Source organism: Bos grunniens, chromosome 10 (genome assembly GCF_055505025.1).
Source record: "Bos grunniens cultivar Pamir isolate PY7600 chromosome 10, Bosgru_T2T1.0, whole genome shotgun sequence".
Classification (NCBI taxonomy): domain Eukaryota; kingdom Metazoa; phylum Chordata; class Mammalia; order Artiodactyla; family Bovidae; genus Bos; species Bos grunniens.
In genome coordinates this window covers 51,666,251-51,685,244 of record NC_141174.1, presented here as the reverse complement: position 1 = coordinate 51,685,244, position 18,994 = coordinate 51,666,251, and the positions used below count along the sequence as shown (strand labels likewise).

The following is an 18,994-nucleotide window of genomic DNA, read 5'->3' as shown; positions in this document are numbered from 1 at the left end:
CATCAAACAAACATAGCACTAAGCTTTGGGTGGAGCTTATTGAAATGTTTCGTCCTTTGTTAAATACTCAATTCATGTAACATGAACTTTATGCTATTTTTTTAAAAGAAAAAAAAAAAAAACAAAAAAGCTAGGTCTTTAAGACCGCAAATATTTTTATAACTTCAGAGAAAAACAAAAGCCAAATCAGTTAAAGCAATCTGTGTAAGGCTTCCAGGACCTCTTCATGGTGTGATATTTCACTTCTGTAAAGAACTCAAAGTCCTAGGGCAGTCCTGCTTTGTTCTGCCTTATACAGCTCATCAAAGATTTGAGAGTAACAATTGTTTCTTTCACTACATGACCCTGTCTCCAAGGCAAACATTCGCACTTTCTTCAACTGTTCCTCACAGGCAGGCTTCGCTCCCAGCCTTCCTTCTTTGGACACACTCCAGTTTGTCAACAGCCTTCTTAAAGGTACCTGGGCATGAGGCCACTGTCACCAGCATCTGCCTGGCTCAGCAGTGTAAGCCTGCCCTTCCCTTTTATTTGATCTTCCAGCCACAAAGGACATCACCACAGGTTCTGGGTCTCTCTTGGAGACCAACAGCTGATGACTTTGACCATTGGTTTGGCCTGAGATGCTATTTTGTGTTACTGACTTCAATTGAATCTATTTGGGGGGGAAAAAATAGCAATAGTCACAGAGAATTGTAGTTTTAGCTTCTTTTTTTTAAAAAAAAAAATGTATCTAAGGTCAAGTATTTACTAAATCAAGCATCTAAAATTAAAAAGTATTGTAATTATGGATGCATTTGAAAAATTCAAATAGTAAAGAAATATATAAAGTTGAGTATTAAAGGTCTTCTCCATCACCTTTCACTAATATGACTCCTCTCCCTGTTTTCATGGTTTGGTTTCTGTCTTTCCAGACCTCTTTCTATGCATTTACACTTATATGGATGTTCATATACAAATATAAAATTTGTTGTATGAATTTTTCTGAAAAAATTTCCTCATTATCAAATAACATACTTGGAGACCTGTTTGTATAAGTATATACACATCTATTTCATTCTCAGATGGGCCTAAAGATGATCATACTAAGTGAAGTAAGTCAGACAGAAAGATAAATACCATATGATATCACTTATATGTGGAATCTAAAAATCATACAAATGAACTTGTTTACAAAACAGAAATAGACTCACAGACATAGAAAACAAACTTATGCTTACCAAAGGGAGAAGTGAAAGGGAAGAATAATTTGGGAATTTGGAATTAACAGATACACACTACTCTACATAAAGTAGATGGACATCAAGGACCTTAGCACAAAGAACTATATTCAATATCTTGTAATAACCCGTAATGAAAAAGAATCTGGATAGGTGAATCACTTTGCTGTATACCCGAAATACTATAAATCGACTATATTTCAAAAAAAAAATCTATTTGATTCTTTCTCACCTGCTATATAACATTCCAGTGTATGGATGTACCACAGTGCATTTAGCCATTTTCCTATTAATGCAGATTTGGATTTTCCCCAATGGGTTAGTATTTACAAATAGTACTGCAACAAACATTTTAGTGCATAGATATCCTTAGTGGATATGTTGAATATTTCCCCAGGGTAGACACCTAGCATAAAATTCTGGGTCAAGATTCTGCATATGTCAAATTTTGATAATATAAGCTCCATGAGACCAGGGGGTTTATCTACTCTTTTTACTACCGTATATCCGGTAGCCACAGCAGTGTCTAGCATAAGATATATGTTCACTAAATGTTAGTTGTTGAATGAAATTCCCCTACAGAAGCTCTGTAATTTATGCTTCCACGAATAGTATATGAGAATGCCCGTTTCTCCACCCCTCTACTAACTCTGGATGTTATCTGTGTTTTGACTCCTGCAAAACTAATAGGTCACCAGTGATAATTTCATTGATTTTTGGTCTGCGTTTGTATGATTACTGAGGCAATCAAATATCTTCTCATTTTGTTTAGCCAATCACTTTTCATGTCTTGCTATAGAACCAATCTTCTCTGCTCTCGGTCTTCACCCTACAACAGTCCTCTCACCCCTGACTTTGTGCTTTGGGGGAAGAAAGTCACCTCTCATTCAACTCCTTCCACAGAGGTAAAGAGCAAGTCACTTAACCATTTTTTTTCTCTCTCTTATTGTTAGCAAAGAGATTAAGATAGTGAGGTTTGTTTGCATCCCAGCTCTGGGATTTTAGTTTGTAAAAGGTACTCAGAAATTGGTAGTTGTTATTAGCTGCATGAGGTACATATTATAATTCCCATTTGTTCCTAAAGAACTGAGTCTCAGAGAGGAACAGTTATTGTCTGAGCCGACATAGGTGGAAGCAGTGAAATCAAAATTTGACTTTAGGTCCAGCTGATGCAGAGGTCATTGGATTCTGTCTGCGTATTGTTCTTCTCACTGCCTGTCTCTCTGGGAATCCCTCTTAGCCTCCCTGAAGCCTGCTGCAACACTGACCCACAGAACCAACCTGAACCGTTGTCTTTCTTAGACTTCTAGACCCTGCAATACTAGACTCTCACTATTCAGAGTGTGATCCATGGGCCAGCAGCATCAGCAGCACCTGGGAGCTTGTTAGAAATGTAGACTCTCAGGCTCCATCTCTACCTACTGAAGCAGAGCCTACATTTTAACATGATTCCCAGATGATTCATGTGCACGTTAAAGTTTGAGAAACCCTGGGATGAAGCAGATCATTAGTAAAATTAACGCATCTTATTTTCCTAATTAGGTCCTGGAGTTTCTTAATGCCCAAAGCCACAACTCTGACTTTTTTTGGCATTCTTCCCAATGGCGTTGGGTACTCCAAAGACCTATAGGAAGCACTGAGTTAAAAACTTAAAGAACTATAGGCCCCAGATCCCTTCCTTCCTTTTCATGATGTACCTCTTACAGCCCTGAGGAAAGCTGTGATGTGCATATATATTCATTTCCAGCTCTACAGCACTGCTAGATTAAAGAAAGTCAGATCAATGGGCCCGTGACTAATGGAGGCGGAGCTGTTAGAAACTGCAGAGGCAACGAATGGGCAACGGATCAGACGAACCAAGTCAGACCTGGGCTCAGACAATTATCAGCAATGTCCCCAAGGTGTGTGACTCCTGTGAGCCTCAGGCTCCTGAAATACTACCTGTTTCAGAGGGTCACTGGGAAGCTTCTGTGAGGTGAATGCTCTGGAGCCCCTAGTTCAAGCCCATGGTGCAGCAAGGCTCTGGAACACTGCTCTCATCCCTCCCTTCTTTCCTTCTGCAGAGCTGTGTGGGTAAGCACCAGGGGAGAAGGCAGCCCTGTGTTTTATACTATCGTTCGGGTCGAGGCACCTAGAACTGTCACGGCGAGCGGCCTCTAAAACTGAGGATTTACTCTCTAGCTGAGAGAATCCGGGGAGGGTTGATGCTCAGAAGCTGAGCTGCTCTAAAGGGCCAACAAGTCATGCAAGAATAGCTAAGCGCTGAAGAGGAGAGAAGCAGTTTAATTTTCTCAAATTGATCATGTGGAGAAATCTGTTGGCTGACTGCAGAGTATGCTTTTAGTAATTGCCAGGATTTTGTATCCCAGGGAGATAAAATCTCGCAGTGCGGTTGTGTGAGGGACTCAGGGGGCATAAATCTGCCACGGGCGGCTGCTAGTAGCGACACCCCAGGGGTAAGGGAGGAGAGCAGTTCAGAGGTGAGGGGCGTGCTGCTCTTCAGCTCCGCTGGCCACACTCCAGAGAGAAAGCGGGCTGCTCAACAGAGGGCAGTAGGAAAGGAGAGACACATTTCCTGAACAGAGTGGGGAGGAGACAGAAGAGGGTCTGCGGAACTGCAGAACCACAGAAAAGCACGGCAGCCCTGGGAAAATATACCGAGCATCCCTTTGCTCTGCTGAGAGGACTGAGGGAGCCGCTGGACATCCTTTCTTGCCTTAACTCCCTGCCCTCAACCCACCCCTGCCCTCAACCCCCACCGTGGGCCAAGGGAGATATTCAGTCACACAGAACCATACCTCCTGAGGGTAACCCGCTGGTCCACACCAGAATTTCCTAGGGCTCTTATTACCAAATGTGTGGTCCTCCATAGACCACAGCCAGTCAGAAGCTCTTCAGGTGGGTCTGGGAATTCTGCTTGTTTCATAAGCTTCCCAGCGATCCCTTGGCATTCTAAGATTTGAAAGGTGCCACTTCAGGGTGAGATTTTGAGATTGTGATCTGCTAAAAGCATTTCTCTGGGTAAACAACAAAGAAGAAATGTCACTTCTAGGTCCTTGCTGTTCAAAATGTGGTCCTTGGGCCAGCACGTGGTGAAATCTGAAGAGCACTGGGCCAGGGAGTGGTTCTCAGACTCTGGAGGCAGGTAGCTGTTAACTGGGGGCTGGGGGGCGCAGAGGAAAGAGGCTAGATGGGAATCAGAGACCTGGGTGTAAATCTTGGTCCTTCCACCTGTGGCTTTGGGAACTCAGGATGGTCATTGCACCTTTCTGAGCATCTGTATGCCATCGTTGGAACATAACAATGCCCACTTCATAAGATAAATGCAAGTATTAAATTGTGAGAGTACTGACGTAGGTAGATGCTCAACAGATGTTAGGAGGAGGTTGAAAAAGCACTCACCTTTGCTGTGTTTCTCCCACTTTGACTCTGATGCTCTTCAGAGCAAGGCCTGAGTGAAGGGACCCTCTTCCCCAGGGGATGATGGTTTGGACCGTATTCCAGACATTGGACCACACCATGCGGTTTTCCCACTTGAACTTGATCATGATCAGTTCCCCAATATCCACATCCAATGTTATTAGAAAGGAATAGGTTTCATTACTAGTAATTCCTTTGCTCCTTGAAGATACAAAGGAAACCAGACATAGTCAGTTGATTTGTAACGGCAAAGTGATGCTTTCAGGATGGGATTTTCAGGATGTGTTAGATTTGCCTGAATGACTCGTGATGGTCTTTTCTGCTGCATTTCCCAAAGTGGTGGTGGACAGACTATTAATAGAGATAGCAATAGATGTGCCAGGATAAAAAAGGGTTTTCCAGAGCAGTAATACTGGGAAAACCATCTTATTTTCTGTGATAGCATGTTTAAAAGGTTGCAAGTGTTCTGCAGTGATGAATCTAGTTAACTTTGTTTAGCTCAGGCTTCCTAATCTCTAGCTTAATACATCAGGAGAACTGCCTCCAAAAAAGGCAGGTGTCTCTGGGCAATACAGCTCTCTGTAGGTTCTGTAGGTTCATGATCAATACATGAGCACCACACTACAGTCTTCTCTCCAGATCAGTGCTTTTCTTCCTCCCCAACATAAATAGAAACTTCCATTAAGACAACAAGTATAGCAGTAATAGAAAACCATATATAAAAGGGATGTACCAGTTTGGAGCAAAATTTAAATGCAGATCCTTAGGTTTCATTATCAGCTTTACTCACTAATCTCCAAGACATTAAAATGTCCCAGTATTGACAGAGCAGTCAGGCACTCTTTCCACTACTTAGAACAATCCCTGCTCCCCCAGGGAGAGATTTGGGGTGGTGCAGAGTTAACACTGGATTTAGGGTGAGACAGGTGGCTGGAGGATTCCCTGGCTCAGCTCATCTTAGCTCTTCCTGCAGGAATGTGCAAAGCACCATTTAGGAATCCACCCACCCCACTAGGCTGGGAGCACCCTAAGGATAGGGTCCTCTCTACCTCTAGTGCAGAGCACTGACACCTCCTTGCTGAGTGACTGAACCCGTGGGATGATTGGAGGTTCAAAACCAGGGGTGATTTTCAGGAGGCTGAGAACCGTCCCTGGAGCAGATGAAGGCTGGTGTCACTTCCCAAGGAGAGCCCATGCTAAGGGTGGAGATGCTGAAATAAAGCGGCCGGTGAAGCTGGCCAGCCTGTGCAGGCGGCATGAAGCCACTGCCTGTGTTGTGAGCAGGTGTGTAGCAGGGCAAAGGACAGGTGGGGAGGGCTGGCAGTGCAGGCTGACTGAGTGGAAAATTCGTGCCGAGTTGCATGAGACCAGTTTTATTTCTGGGTTATGGTTTTCGGAACTCACTGGAAAGGTGCTCAGGGCCTTCCTGGGGACAGGAATGTGTCCTGCGCCTGCTCTCAGCATTCCTCCTAGACTGGCCACCTCTGGTTCCCCTTTACATTCGGCCCCTGTCGCTTCGGGCCCATCACAAACACAGGTGGCAGTGACATAAAGTAATGGCTGGGACTGGGCGAGGCCGAGGAGGCGTGACAAGGTGCCGAGCGTGGGCGGATGTCCCGTCAGACAGGGTGTCTGGGACACTCATACTGGGCTGAGAAGAGTGAGCTGTGCCTGGCCCGACCCTTGGAAAGCAGAGTCCATCCAGAGCCTGTGAGAAAACTAAGCCTGTCCTCACCACGGACGGGGCTGTATCTCATACTCACAGAGTGATGGGGATCTTCTGCCTCTCCCCTCTTGTTCCGAGGAATGACACGGTGAAAGTTGGTTCTACAGGGTTCTCAGTTTGGTTGATGAACCGAATCTTGAACTGGTAATGATAAACTGGAGGGGCGTGGGATGGCGACGGAGAGAGAAAGACAACATAAGCAGGAATTTTTAAAATAAAAAATCTTGTATTTTTTAAAATTTAAGAAAGCAGAGAGAAAAGTATGGATGAATAGATAACCCAATTTTGTTTTCTGGGTGGTGGAATTCTGAAAGTGTTTTTATTTTCCTTTTTTTCCTTCTCTGAATTTCTTTAATGTCTAAGAGGACTTATGTTTGTAATATAATAAGTATTATCCAGAAAAAAATAGAAAAAAAGGCAGAATAGGAGTATAGTTGGTATTCTCACTAATTTCTAGATGAAGTTCTGTTATACCATTCCACGTACTTAGCAAGGGTCCCCGTTTATAAATGAAAGGATAGACTGCCTTTGAGGCCGCTGACAAAAGCAAGAGAACACATTGTTGTTTTCACTTTTGCTTGTATTTGATGGTATTAGTTTTAGGGTGGGACAGAGCAACAGCCAAGAAATATGCCGTGATGACCACATCTCTGCCTTCTGGGGCTTGGAAACTGGTTTTGTGGGGTTCAACAGCACATTTCCTGATAGAAACAAGACAACCAGTTCTAGTACCTGGGCCTAAAATTGTCCTATCTTTTAAAGTGTCCAGAATGTCCTTCTTCTGTGTTGTTTGGAATAGGGAAATTAATTTTATTCTTCTTTACCTAAACATAGCCTATATTTAGCTAATAAAAGCAAATGACTTACTATCAGACAGGTGTTGTTAAACATTTTGCATGGCATCATCTCAGTTATTCATCATAATGACCCTAGGAGGAGGGTATTGCGATTATCAGCCTCATTTAAAACATTTTATTTATTTTATTTTTGGCTGCACTGGGTCTTTGTTGCTGCACGTGGATGTTCTCTAGTTGCGGGGGTGGGGCCACTCTTTGCTGCAGTGAACGGTTTCTCATTTCGCTGGCTTCTCGTTGAGGAGCACAGTCTAGGTGTACAGGCTCAGGAGTTGTGGGGCATGGGTTTAGTTGCTCTGAGGAATGTGGAATCTTCCTGGAGCAGGGATCAAACCCATGTCCCCTGCATTGCAGGCGGGTGCTTTACCACTGAATATCAGGGAAGTACTATCAGCCTCATTTTATAAAGAACAAAACCAGGGCTAGAGAGGTGAAGTGACCTGCTCAGGGTCCCATAGCAGAGTCTGTGCTCACGGCCTGGAGCAATTGCCTTGCTCAGCCTGCACTGTTACATCAACCAGCTGTGGGGCTCTTTTCAAAATTATTCCACCTCATTTCCAAATAACTGATGGCTGCTTGGACTTCTTTATCTTGCTGTCTCCATATTCTCTAAGTACTTGTGGCTCTTTAGCTTAAACAGGCTTAATATGGCATGTCAACTTGATTGGTAGGACTGCCTGGGGCCCCATGTTGAGATGGGCTGTGAGACCATGTCTAGGCTCTTAGGAGGACTGCTGTCTGCCCTGGGCAAAGGATAGGGGACATATGATTACTTGTTGTTATTTGCTTTTTCCGTTCTAGATAATGATTAATCTACTAATCCTGATACAGTGCTTGCACATAGTAGTTGCTTAATAAACATGTGTGGGATGCATGAACTGACAATTTGGGAATATCAGGATGTGTATGAACATTAGGAAGATGGAAATCACCCCAGAGAATTCAAAATTGGAGTTCTCAGCTTTGTTGTAGAATTCCTTCTGGAAAGCATAGATCATGGAACTAACCACTTGATTATCCATTCCATGCACCCAGCATGTGGAAATTCACCATCCTCAGGAATCAATCTACTTACTCCCAAATGGTACATTTCCACTGGAGGTTGGTAGCTACACAGACCTGGCAGCAGCAGTGGCTAATGGCACATTGCCAACACATCAGCTGCAGGGTTCTGTGTGCCTGTATTGCTGGGTTTCTGGGTTATTTACACAACTCTAACCTTTGGCATAAGCCTATTTTCCCGTTTGGGTTTTGCAGTGGATTGGCTGCAGTCCTCTGCATAATAGGTGCTCAAATATTCCAGCCTGGAATAAAATAGTTAGATGCTCTCAAGACTGTGAGGCTGTGGGTGAGAAATAAGAGAAGGACTGAGGGACCCCAGGAAGGATCCCTAAACCCTTGAATGACAGTGGTGGAGACAGAGATTCTGGTCTATCATCCCAGAAGCCTCTGAAGAGATCTTATGCTATTTGGGGTCTGCCTAGGGAACTTTGTAACAAGTAAATAGTTGAAGTTGAACAAGTTGAAGTTGAACTTGTAAGTTCAACTTGTAAGTTGAACTGAGACAAAAAGATATGAGACAAGGCCTTGGGGGTGTGGGGTAGACTGTGGACAGGATGACACGAGAGAACTGGTCTCTAGTTAATTCCCAAACAAGGAGGCAGAGAATCTTCCAGAGTATGTAAGGAACTCATAACAACCAGTTTAATATGTATTCATTAGAAATCTACTACCCAGCCCAGTGAATAAAATAGTGTAATTGGCTGTATCCATGGTAATACATTGACTAACATTTATTTTGTTTACCTGCGCCTGGCACTTTGTATTTTTATCTCATTTAATCCTTATGACAGGTGATACTATTATTATTTCATTTAAGAGAAGAGGAAACTGAAGCACAGAGAGGTTAAGTGATTTTTCCAGTATCACACAGCTAGTAAGTAGCATAGCTATGACGTAAGTCCAGGCCACCTGACTCCAGAACTCGAACTTTTAAATGTTTATACCCAGGACCAATAGCTTTATATACCCTAAGGAAAATGTTCATGTGTGGAAAGAGGTTGAAGTTCAAAGACATCATAAAGAATTTTTAATTAAAAATAAATTAAAAACACCCTAAATATTCACCAATAGAGAAATGACTATGGGCTAATAATGACAATTATTAGAATTACCATTTAGCTCTTTGTTTTGTTCCAGACACTTAACTATTGTTTCTCAAAATTATTTCATTTCTCTTTTCTACAACTTTGTAAGATGCCTACTTTAACCTCCCTTTGCATCATTTTACAAATGAAGAAGCTGAAGCTCAGGAAATTTGAGTAACTTGTCCATTGTCGTGAACCTATGAACTAGTGAAGCTGCAATTAGACTTTAGTCTGCTGATTTCAAGTTCATATTCCCAAACGTGATTTACTCTTATGAAGTGATTACAAGATATTTTTGGAATGGTTTCAATGCTAATGAAAGAAGTGGGGAAAAAACCCCAACCAGCCATCAGGATACACATGGTACATCTAACATGAGACTAATTCTAATAAAACAGAATGCACAGAAGGAGGGAGATTTGCAAAAATATTAAGTGATTATCTCTGGGGAGGGGAGACAAGTAACTTTTATTACCTTTTTTGTGATTTTCTGCAAGTTCCACATTTTCTGCCATGAGTATGTATTCTAATTAGACTCTTCTTGGAAAAAGAAAAGTTTTTAAAAGTATTAAGAAAGATAACAGAACCAGAAGCTGTGGTCCTGGCCTTAGAGGTGCTTTGCAGCTGGGAAGCAGATCACTTCTGTGACCCTTGTCACCTCCTATCCAGTCTCATGGGCATCAGTGTCCAGGATCTTCTCCCCTTGAGGGCAGTGTTGGGGTCGTGTTAACACTTGAACCTCAGCGATTCACAGCACACATTGGGAATCTAAGGAGTGCTTCTGGGGCTTTTTGTGTGAAAACAAGGCGAACACATGTTACATTAAAGAGCCTAATTGTGAATAGGACTAATCAGAATATTGCTTCCACTTGTTGAGATCCTGCTAAAACATCAGGCTACATACTAAGTGCTTGTTGTTGTTGTTGTTTAGTCGCTAAGTCGTGTCAGACTCTTTGCAACACCCTGGACTGTAACCCACCAGGCTCCTCTGTCCATGGGATTTCCCAGGCAAGAATACTGGAGTGGGTTGCCATTTCCTTCTCCAGGGGATCTTCCCTACCCAGAGATCGAAGCCACATCTCCTGCATTGGCAGGTGGATTCTTTACCGCTGAGCCACCAGGGAAGCCCTATACTAAGTGCTTTGCATACATTATTTTTGTCCTCCAGACTAAATGAGGATAACACGGTAAGACTGCATTTTCTACACCTACCCCTGCTGTCCTGGTCCACTCTCTACCCAGTTCTGGACCCCAGGATGTCACCCCCAGAGCCTCATCTCCTGGCTTCCTTATTGGATGGCTTCTGGTTCACACTGACCCACTGAGGATGCACCAGCAGGAGATCAGGGCAGAGCAGAGAGAGGTCAGGGTATTTCTCTGCTCCCTCCTGCTTTGAAGCCTGACTGTAGTAACTGCTGTCCCTGATGAGCTGCTGTCAGTAGCTTCTCCTCCACAGCTTACATTCTCTTTGGCTATTCCTTCTCTTCGCTTCTCCGAGTACCCTGTTTGTTAGATTTGAGGTGCATAAACATCCCATGTTGCTTTCCTTATTATCACCCACCCTGTCGAAGGAGTTCTGCCTGCTCTCTACTCAGGTGAGTAGAGTCCTGTTTACTGCTGAGACCCAGAGAGGTAGGGTGTCAGTGATCCCGATGAATTACAAATAAGGAAGCAGAGATTTGCGATTCACTGGTGTCTCACTCGGTAAAGAAGCCTCCTGCCAACGCAGGAGATGCAGGTTCGATCCTTGTGTCAAGAAGATCCCCTGGAGAAGGAAATGACAACCCACTTTAGTATTCTTGCCTGGGAAATCCCATGGACAGAGGAGCCTGGCTAGTTACAGTCCAGGGCATTGCAGAGAGATGGACATGACTTAGCGACTAATCAACAAGAAAGCAGAGATTTGGAGAGGAGTCCAAGGTGACTCAGATAGTTAGAAGTGGAGCTGACTCTGAACCCAGGTGTCTGTCTGATTCCAAAAGGTCCTTCCCACTGTGTCCTGGGATTCTGGTTCTGGCAAGCTGAATCTTCCCTTTGAAAGCAAACAGCAAACAGCCCTGAAGAAAAGCTGCAGTCTATACCTGCCTCCTGTGAAGCCACCGAAACCAAGCGCCTGCAGGGTCTGATCCACTGACATCCATCCTGGGCTATCACTGTTGCTGCTGCTTCGCAGTTGCTGGTCTGCTAAATGTCCAGCCCCCAGGGCAGGGATAAATGTTTCATGTCCCTGCACTGGAGATGGGTTTTTGTCTTCCTTTGGTCTTAAAATGTGAGTAGGAAGAGACCAATTTCCATATCTGAGATGTCATGGTTCCCACGATTCTGAAGGAAGGGATTGGCTTTGATAATTCCAAAGGTTCTGTTAGCGCTCACATCCTATGGATGAGAATTATCTGTGCCCTGCAGTGTCTCCCTGTGCCCTGCAGATGGTTCAGGCGGTCAGAACCATCAAGGGTGTGTAAATCGTGGAGGTCACAGACGTGCAGAAACACGGGCACCCACGTCTGCAGAAGCATGATGCCCAAACCCATCACACAGTGATAGCACAAGGAATTCCTTTTGCCCTGCACTAGGAAAGCCACTTCTGGGGAGAAATATTGAAATTATTTTTTGTAATATGTAAGATATTTTCATGTTTAGAACTATTTATTTGTTCTTATTTTGGATTTTGTGTTTTTCCTTTAAAAATAAAAAAGACCATTTGCCTTTTATTTCCCACCACACCCCAGGACAATGATGCTGTTCCAACGATTAAGGAAAAAAACATGAATAATTTTTGCTCACTTTACCTTATGGCATGTTTAATAAGGATTTTAAAAAATGATTTCGGGGAAATGCTTTTGATTCTGTGACTGCAGGGAGCACAACGTGTTCCTCAGTGCAGGCAGGAGAAGTTATTTCAGGTCTTAATGGTGCAAAGCATGAAATAGCCCGTTAACCTTGGATGAGATCAGGCAAAGTCCACCTGGGGCAGAGGTATGAGGCCTCTGGAGAGTCTCCTCACCAGATCGCCCCCCTGGGGCTCAGACACCCTAGAAACCCTGGATCCTAGTTTCGTGTGGACCCCACTGATGCCACTTAACAAAAAAATAAGTTCCTTTTTACAAGGTAGCTACTATGGGCACCAGGTCATGGAAATTTATAAAAAAGGAATTTTTTTTCTTTTTTTTTTTAATCTCGTGGAAAATATTCTGAATCATTAGATAGTGGCTTTGGGAGATATTATGACTCTCTTTGCAAACATCAGAGAGGTCTTTTTTTTTTTTTTGAATGTATAGATTTTTCTCTCATGGAGATGGTAAGAATGAGATCTTGTGTTCTCTTGCAGCACTATGGTCTTGTTCCTAGATCTTATATGCCTCTAACCCGAGAGGGACGCTGAAGAGCATGGAATTGAGATGATGGTCTTAAGCAGGGGATTAATGTAGGAATAGCCAGCACTAGCAGGGGCTGGCTGAATGAGCTCAGAATAGGATCAAGGGAAGAAGAGAAATGGGCTTTTTTGTTTTTCTGATTTTAGTTTAAGATAGCATTTTTTTTTCAATTCATCCATTTTTAATTGAAGAATAATTGCTTTACTATATTGTGTTAGTTTCTGCCATCCATCAACATGAATCAGCCATAGGTATACATATGTCCAGAAGACAAGAGTGCTTTCATCAGCTGGTGCGAATTCTCACTGGCTGGCTGGGCCCAGAGAGCAGGGAGAAAGTACAGGCAGGAGGAGGACGAGGAGGAGAGGAGGGATGATGGACTACTGTGTCTCAGGAATGAGCTGGTAATAATACTGAGTGAACTGGTCTCCGTCCTAATGCTTAGGCCATGTGTGGTGAAAGGAGCGAAGCCCATGGAATGGGGGAGACCTGGGGTCAAACATTATGTTTGACACTGTGCAGGGCTCTGTGGGGCTCCTGGGCACAAGGTCTTTCTGTGTCCCCCATTTCTTTGATTATAGGAAACAGCCTTCATTCAGCCTCCATGAACTTCCCTGAGTTCCAACGGGCACATTCCAGCAGTTGCTAATTAGGGGAGGGAGGGGATTCGAGACCAGGGAGAAACTAACAGTCAGGGGAAACAATAGTGCAGCCTTGGGGGCAAGGTCCTGTTTCCTCATCAAGGGATACACACCACAGTGTCCTTTACCCATCTTGCAGATACTGGAAACCCACTCCAGGTGGAAGAAGCTATAACAATGGTGTGCTGCCCACAAGCATGTAGACCCCAGAGCAACTGGTTGATGATGCTGACTCCCACTTACGTCACCAGCAGCCCAGCAGAAGAATGTCCACGAGCTGATCATACCCTTTTTGAACAATTACTATAAAACTTCTCACTATCTTGCCCCAGTTGGGACACACAGTTTTGAGGGCATTAGCCAGCTGTGGCCCCCTTTCCCTGGCAAAGCAATAAAGCTCTTCTTTTCTACTTCACCCAAAACTCTGTCTGAGATTTGATTCAGCACCAGTGTACAAGTTTTCAGCATAACACTTGCTCCTTATAAGCTGGGTGGCTTTGGGGAGGTGATTTAGCCTCACTGAATCTCAATTTATCTGTTGGAAAATTAGGCAACATCAGTCTCCCCCCTTCCATCTCCGTCTCTCTCTGTAAGTTGTTGTGAGGATTAAATGATAAATGAAATAATTGATGCAACACATCCAGCATAGTGCCTGAACCTAGTAAGCTCCCCTGAGTGCTGCTTTCTTCTCTTCCACCCCATTACCGCCTCCAGTTGCTGTGAGGATTAAATTAGATAAGGTGCTTGCTAGCAGAACTACATACAGGTTTGTTTCCCGCCTCCTTCTCGTAAAAAAAAAAAAAAAAAAGGCTCCCAAACTAGCAAAATTTCCTTCCAAGAGGGTGAGATTGGAAGTGGGCGATAAATTGCCTCGTTTCCCTCGGCGACTGTTTCCCAATTCTCTTTCTGTTCCTGCTGTCCTCTTCCATGTTTACCCGAATTCTGGCGTATGGTTGTAGAAAATAGATCCTTTGATGGTTTTGTCAAAATATCTTGGGAGCCAGAGGAATGAGGACCAAGTTAGTCATCCTTTCTGCAACTACAATCGGGAGGCGATGTTTATCTTGCCCAGCCAGACCCTGCACTGAAATATATAGTACAATTAGATGTCCTTGAAAAATGTGGCTTGTGGATGCTCTGTAACCAGGGATGGGCAAGTTTGTTCCTTTATGAATCTATAAGTACTCATCAAAGGCTGGAGGTGGTCACTGAAATATACTTTGGGAGCCCAAGTCACAATGATCGTGGCATGGTGGCTGAGGAGGGGAGCAGTTATGGGGCCTAGATTAAAGACTTGATGTCAGCACTATCAATAGAACTTTCTAGATGATGGAAACTGTCTATTTCTGTACTCTCTGATATGGCAGCCACATAGTTGAGCATTTGAAAGGCGGCTAGTATGACTGAGGTTTCAAGGTTTTAATTTTAAGTAATTTAAATAGCCACATATGGTTAGTGTAGCATTATATAGGGCTTCCCAGGTGGAACAGTGGTAAAGAATCCACCTGTCAATGCAGGAGACATGGGTTCAATCCCTGGGTCGGGAAGATAGCCTCTGGAAATGGGCTACCCGCTCCAATATTCTTTTCTGAGAAATCCCTTGGACAGAGGAGCCTGGTGGGCTACAGACCGTGGGGTCGCACAGAGTTGGACACGACTAAGCGTGCACGAGTGCAAGCAATATACAGGCTGCACACCCCAGGAGCAGCAGCTTTCACATGGGTGGGAGTCTCATCTGGGCATAATTTCCAGCTGTACCCAGGGTACCCGATGTGGCCGAAGGGCTCTGCTCCCTGCCAGCAAGTGAAATTAGGCTGAGCAGATTAGGACTGGAAAGGCTGAGGTGGATCTGGGGAGAATTTGGAGGGCCCAGGGGAGGGAAGGGTGTGGTGCAGGCTGCAGCTCATCCCTGGAATCTCTCTGGGGCTGGGGGTTTGGTTCAGGCAGTCTTATCTCACAGTCCCAACACCGTATTTTCACTGGCTATCCCTGGAGCAAGATGAGCGGCTGGTGAGAAAGAGACTCAAGTGCTGCCGCCAGGGGACTCCTCTTCTGTCTTCTTGGGATAGATAGCACCCTGTGCACAGTGTGTGGGAGGGTGTTGGTCTCCCCTGAGCCCCCCTGAAGGAGGGCCTCTGCCTACCCTGGCTCATATTATGCTTGAAGAAGGAGTGATGGCCTGGCACAGTGGTTTTGGCAACTGCTGCGTGAGATAGTGCTGCCCTAATGCGATTCCTTGGTTCTCCTTCATAAGAAAAGGGTTCCTTTGAGTTCATACCAGCCATGTGTGGTGATCAGGCATCTGAACTCCTTGGCAAGGGAAAAACTCAGCCCGGCTTGTGGCAGCTACTCTTCCCTCCCCTCTTCCTTCTCTTGACTCTCTCACCTCCCGACCCCATATCCATACCCCCAGTAGAAGTCCTCCAGCAGGACCCAGTCCCTCACTTCAGATGCGCAGCCCTGCCAGGAAGGTAAAAAATGACCCTCTTTCCAGCTGATCTCAAGGAGAAAGCAAGACCCTTCCCCACCTCTCCTCCTTCCCTCAACCCCATAGACAGACCATGGGCAGGTTACTGAGATTAAAAACCACTTGACTAATTGTTGGGAGTGCTTAGTCCCTCAGTCGTGTCTGACTCTTTGCGACTCCATGGACTGTAGCCCACCAGGATCTTCTGTCCTTGGGATTTTCCAGGCAAGAATACTGGAGTGGGTTGCCATAGCCTCCTCCAGGGGATGGCCTGGGTCTAAATCCTGTCTCTGCTAAGACTTCCTTTTGTGTCCCTGGGCAAATGATTTTCTCTTATCTGGGCCTTTGTTTCCTTGTCTGGGAAATGTGGAATTGAACAGTTTCTTGAAATGCTAACATTCCAGGATTAGAGTAGATCCAGTGAAATGTGATTATCTGAGAGGCTTAATCACTCCAGGCTGCACTGCCATTTGAAAGAGGAGCTGGTTAACTGAAATGAGTGTCTAATTGGCAGTCTGGAGTGGGGGATCTCCCTGAAGCAGGAGGCCTTCCAAATTCCCTCACCTGCTCCGGGGGTCTCAGGCTCCTCCACCCCTCCAGGAAGGACAGGTGAAGGGACCCTCTGTCCCTCAGGCAAGAAAGATCCTGCCCTCACTCCACGTGCTCTCAGAAGCTATCCACTGCTCAAACGGATTTCTGTCATTCCTGGGCTGCACAGAAGGGCAATCTAGCTGGAGAACAAAAGTTCAGATAAACAAAAGAATCCTGTGCATGGGAGCTTGAACTTTGGAGTGTGGTAATGAAAGGAATGCCAGCCTGGGAGTCAGAGGGACCTGGGTTCTACGCCTCCTTCCAGGCTAACCGAACCTGCGGACCTCACCTGGCTGTTGTGGGCACCATGAGAAGTCTGTGGCTGCACCAAATGTTTTTGTGTAAAACGCTGTGCAAATGCAAAGCGGTGTTGAGGGCGTTCACCTTCTGTAGCTACAGATATGTGCAGAGTAACAATCAAACGGCACTGGGCTCCTCCCAGGGCCGTGAGCCAGTGCTGTGAAAAGTAAGATGCTAAATCACTCCCGAGCTGTTTTAAGGATTAGGCAGAAATGTTAATGGCAACAGATGTCGGCTTGTTCCCTCCAGGAGGATTTAGGTTTCAGTGGAGTATTTCTCTGCTGGCTTCAGCCCAAATCACGGCCACAGCCCTTTTTCTGACCTCCAGTTCAACCTGGCAAGCAGAAGGGGCTCACTTTCTCCCTTGAGGCTGAGAAGCAGAACTTCTTCTAGGGAGGGCCTCAATAAGACAATGATCTCTTGTAAGATAAGCTGATTCAAATTTAGGAAGAAATGGGGAACCACAAATGTAGTCTGGAGCCCAGGTTTTTCCTGGCAGCCATGAGGAGAGATGAAAGCACTGGGTTCTAGCCTGGGTTTGGAGAAGCTTCCAAGGCCCTGTACAATGAGACCTGGTGATCCAGGCCTTCCGGATCTAACATTCTGTTAGCGGAAACACACTGGCTGAAACCACCCATCCTGGTCAGGCACCATAGTCATCACTTGCAAGGGTTATTCTACCACAGGAGGTCCTGGTAAGGAATGTGGAACTAACAAGCCACCACCGACTGGAAGAGTTCTGGAAAGGTCATAAGGAGATACCCCATGTCCTACCACTTTCCAGAATCTTCCTTGCTGGAATTCATTTTGGCTGAGCAATGTGTTAGGTAGGTAGAATAGGGAAAAGGAGTCCAAAATGGCGGTGGCTAAAAGACAAGGAAGGTCCGAGGACCAGAGTGAAGACTTCAGGCAGAACAAACAGAACAAACAGCACTCCTGGCTAAGCCCAATTTGCATAGGGCAAGCCCAGGTGGAGGAAAAAACATGTAAAAGGAGGAGCCAAAGCGCTTTCTCTCGGACTCACTCTCTCTCTCTCTCTCTCTCTCCCTCCCTCCCCACCCCCGCCCCCACTCCCCATTCACTCCTCCACTCTCTTCTCTTCGAGTCTTGGATTCTCCTGCTATCTTCTAAATAAAATAGAGCTGTAACACTGATTTGCCCAAGAGCTGTAGCATGGTTTGTCCAAGACCTAAGAGCTGTGACGCGCCGAGGGCTTTAATGTCCGTCGCTCCACATCTTTGTTGTGACGAGACAAAGAACCGAGGAACATACACTCGCATGACAAATGCATGTGCCACCAGGAAGGACCCTAAGTCAGAATGATTGGCCAGAGAACCTGGAAACTAATCCCGTCACCTTTAAACCTGAGATGTCGAGCCACATGGAAGAGCAGTCCTCCTGGGTTCCCTTACTCTCCTGCTCTCTGCCCGGGTGCCCCTTCCCAATAAAGTCTCTTGCTTTATCAGCTCAGACAATTCATTTCTGAGTGTTAGAAAAGAGACCATTCTCTGGTCCTGGAAGGGATCCCCCTTCCTGCAACAATGCTAGGGGACCATGAAAATAGATGAAGAGAGCAGCCAACCAAAGGAGTGTTTCAGAAAGTATCAGGCTTTCTCCTCCAGCACTCGTCAGCGAGGAGGCCACATTCTTGGGGAAAGAGAGGCATGTGTCATCATCCCGGTCTGGAATCTGTGCAAACAGCAGATCCGGCAGTAGCTCCAGGAAAAGACTCCAGGGAACTCGTGAACCTTCAGACAAGCGGCTGCATTCTGCCCTTCTGAAGGCCCCCCTGCACTCACCTTTGAATGGGGACTGGGCTCGAGTCACCAGGAAGAGGCTCTTGCTCTTCTTGCTTTGCCGCTCCTGGCGGGTGTGGTAGCCCAGTGTGTTGCAACGACCCTTCTTGCAGCTCAGACACAGGCCTTGGCTGAAGCGGTCCATGTCTCTGCACAGGTAGGCCATGCTCTGCATGTCAGCGTGCAGCAAGGAGTCGATGAAGAGGTGCACTGACCGCTCATGGGCACATTTGACAGTCCGGGTGATGGCTGGAACACAGGGCAAGAAGAACGTTATCATCCCTTAATCTGGAAGATCACCTTGCTTCTCAGTGCAGAGTAGCACCATCTCAGGAAGGAGGATGGGGGTGCTGAGATCAGAGGTCAGCCCACTGACTACAGTGGGTGGCATAGCTGATGGAAAACTGCACAAAAAGTAGACCCTTTGCAGGCACTTACTGTAGGAGCATAATCCCAGGCTC

The 18,994-nt window shown here is 45.5% G+C and overlaps 2 protein-coding genes across 16 annotated transcripts in view; one reads left to right on the top strand and one right to left on the bottom strand.

Moving 5' to 3' along the window:
* The window catches only part of LOC147364520 (uncharacterized), a 254,466-nt gene that overhangs the window by 8,382 nt on the left and 227,090 nt on the right, over nucleotides 1–18,994 (top strand). For 2 of the 13 annotated variants that reach the window (XR_015134623.1, XR_015134622.1), the window contains exon 3: nucleotides 13,519–13,801. The exons of 5 other annotated variants lie outside the window; for them this stretch is intronic. The gene's annotated coding sequence lies outside the window, so the exon portion shown is untranslated. Of the gene's footprint in view, nucleotides 1–11,346; nucleotides 11,634–13,518; nucleotides 13,802–18,553; nucleotides 18,691–18,994 lie in introns of those variants that run through there. 6 more of the 13 variants (XR_015134630.1, XR_015134628.1, XR_015134635.1 and 3 more) reach the window with 5 other exon arrangements.
* Nucleotides 1–18,994, bottom strand: part of LIPC (lipase C, hepatic type) — a 183,253-nt gene that overhangs the window by 170 nt on the left and 164,089 nt on the right. For 2 of the 3 annotated variants that reach the window (XM_086321203.1, XM_086321204.1), the window contains 3 exons: nucleotides 18,537–18,782; nucleotides 6,401–6,518; nucleotides 4,620–4,838 (listed from right to left, as the gene is read on the bottom strand). In XM_086321203.1, the coding sequence (XP_086177329.1) occupies nucleotides 4,620–4,838; nucleotides 6,401–6,518; nucleotides 18,537–18,782 (583 nt within the window). The remainder of the gene's footprint in view (nucleotides 1–4,619; nucleotides 4,839–6,400; nucleotides 6,519–18,536; nucleotides 18,783–18,994) is intronic. The other variant, XM_086321205.1, reaches the window with a different exon arrangement.